General features: G+C 30.4%; 1 protein-coding gene across 6 annotated transcripts in view; it reads right to left on the reverse strand.

Moving 5' to 3' along the window:
- The window catches only part of LOC106872380 (protocadherin beta-15), a 640,647-nt gene that overhangs the window by 215,200 nt on the left and 423,006 nt on the right, over positions 1 to 2,441 (reverse strand). Inside the window, exon 3 of one of the 6 annotated variants that reach the window (XM_014919359.2) lies at positions 11 to 423. The exons of the other annotated variants lie outside the window; for them this stretch is intronic. Within the exon in view, the coding sequence (XP_014774845.1) occupies positions 385 to 423 (39 nt within the window). The 3' untranslated portion in view covers positions 11 to 384. Of the gene's footprint in view, positions 1 to 10; positions 424 to 2,441 lie in introns of those variants that run through there. 6 annotated transcript variants of the gene reach the window in all.

The raw sequence follows: 2,441 nt of genomic DNA on the forward strand, positions 1-2,441 counted from the left end.
ATATGCATGTATATATATGTATGTATATATAAGTGTGTTTAGATGTGTGTGTGTGTGTGTGATGTACACAGCATTTGTACATTTGAATATGCATATGTGCACGTGTACATGCAAAGATAGACATTTTCTAAACATGTTCTGACTATGATAAATCCAACTTTTAAAAGCATTTCAACAATGATTATCCTGTCTTTTTTTTTTGAAAGCCTTCCAAACATGACCATCCTGTCTGTTTCTTTTATTTTTTTAAGCATGCCAAACCATACCCATCCAGTCATTTTCAAATCATTCCAAGTGTGGCCATAACATGTTCCAAATGTAACCATCTCATGTTTTTTAAAGCCCTCATCTCACACCCTACCTGTCTTTTTTTGTTATTATTTTTTAAAGACACATTGGATAATGTAGTCCAGGATATGCTGCCTGAAAAATAAAAAAAATGGGATGGTCAAAGATGGAATGCCTTTAATCAGAGCTAACCTGGTGCTAAAACAACATTAACAACTAGTGACTGAAAGGTTATGTGTGTGTGTTCTAGAATATATAATTATGATGATCAAACTATTTGATTATTCATGTGGGTTTATAATTTAACAGCAGTTGTCATGATTGTTAACAGCAAAGTATAAAATGTTTTATCCTCAAGTCAGTGCTATGACCATACTGGAGCACTTGTTTAATAGATTTTAGTCAATCAAATGGACCCCAGTGCTTACAGCAAGCATGTACATAAGTCAAAATCTAGTACTTATAATACCAGTCTCCTTTTACCAAACCACTAAGTGACAAGAAATTAAACAAACCAACACTAGTTGTCAAGTTTCTCCTAAATAATGTGGTAATGTGCTATTTAAATACCATTACAAGGAACATTAGGCAACCTTTCCATTTGCAATGTGTTAGTTGGGAGTTGGAAAATCAATTCTATAAATTAACATCTATATGAGTAGCTATGCATTCCTATTGTATGCCTGCATTCAGCCAATATGGGTGTTGGTGTCTTTCAACTACCATAAGTAACTGGATAAAGATGTATTTTTCTAGCAGGATCCCTCAAGATTTCAAGAATTTATAACGTTCAGGAATCAATTAAATTCACAATGGAATTGTATGACAGGAACATACCATTTTTAGACATTTTGAAAATTAAGGAAAATAAGATTATTGCAACTGATCTCCTCTCTAAAGTAATATATATAAATAAGCACTCAAAATTTAGACTTTGCCATGAATCCTCTATTAAAAGAAAAAGCCATTTCTACAACAATCATTAAATTATAAAAGAACCACGAATAATTAACAATGAAAGACACCACCAAATCCTAAAAGGCTCTTAACAAAGGCCAGACTTACATTGGGAAAAGAAATTGTGCCAGTAATGAAATGTGTAAACTTTCATTTGTGATTGTGAAAACTCTAAAACTGAGAAATATTTCAAGGTAAATGTAAAAATGAATTTCAAAATAAAAAATCTAATTTACTGTATTATATGTCCACAATACAAGGAAAACTAAAATGGTCAAGCAGAAACAAAATTAATGGAATGAGTCAGGATGCATAAATAATAAAACAGTGTTCCATCTGTTAGGAATGTTCCAGATGAACATATAAACATTTATGCAAACAGAAAATTTGAAACATTTCCCTTTTTCAAACAGAGGGAGAAAATGAACACTTATAAAAAACAAAATAAGAATACTTTATAAAAATCTTTAATCTGAAATTAAACGAGAAATTCTGACAACCACAACCAAACACAATATAACATAGAAAACTTTTGTTTATACCACATATCTGAAAAGCTGATGACAGCTGAAAGCACTTAGAAGAACTTTTTTCATATCTTCCGTCAGGTTTGTGTTAATCTGTTCTATTGAAAAACCGTTTTTTAAGATAATTTTTAATTCCTAGAGAACATTTTTTTAAAATACTGTGACAGTAACAAGAAGAACTTTCTCCTAAAGAATTAAATACACACATGCATAAATATATACATATGTGTGCGTGCATACACACACATATATACATACATATATGTGTTTGTGTGTTTGAAAGAATGAGTAGATATGGTTTTTTTGGGGGGTTTTTTGAAGGGATAATTTTTATTTTAATCTTAATAATGTTTACAGTGAGTTACTCTGATATGAGTTTTGAGCTTCAAGTAGGCATTTTCAAACTGAAAAATGTATGTTTTACTGGTTGCTTAAATAGCAAAAAGAGTTTTTCTTACAAGTATACATACAAAAGAATATACACAGAAAAGGGAAAAGAATAGTCAAGACTATTGATAAGGTTGCAAGACAACGGAAATTTTAGGAAAATAAGAAATAAGTGGAAATTTCAACGGTGAGTGTGTTAAATTTCAAGGCACAATAAGAAAATGACTCTCCCCAGACACAGCAGAATATAAAAGAATATATATATATATATATATATATATA

The sequence above is a fragment of the Octopus bimaculoides genome, chromosome 14 (assembly GCF_001194135.2).
Source record: "Octopus bimaculoides isolate UCB-OBI-ISO-001 chromosome 14, ASM119413v2, whole genome shotgun sequence".
NCBI lineage: Eukaryota > Metazoa > Mollusca > Cephalopoda > Octopoda > Octopodidae > Octopus > Octopus bimaculoides.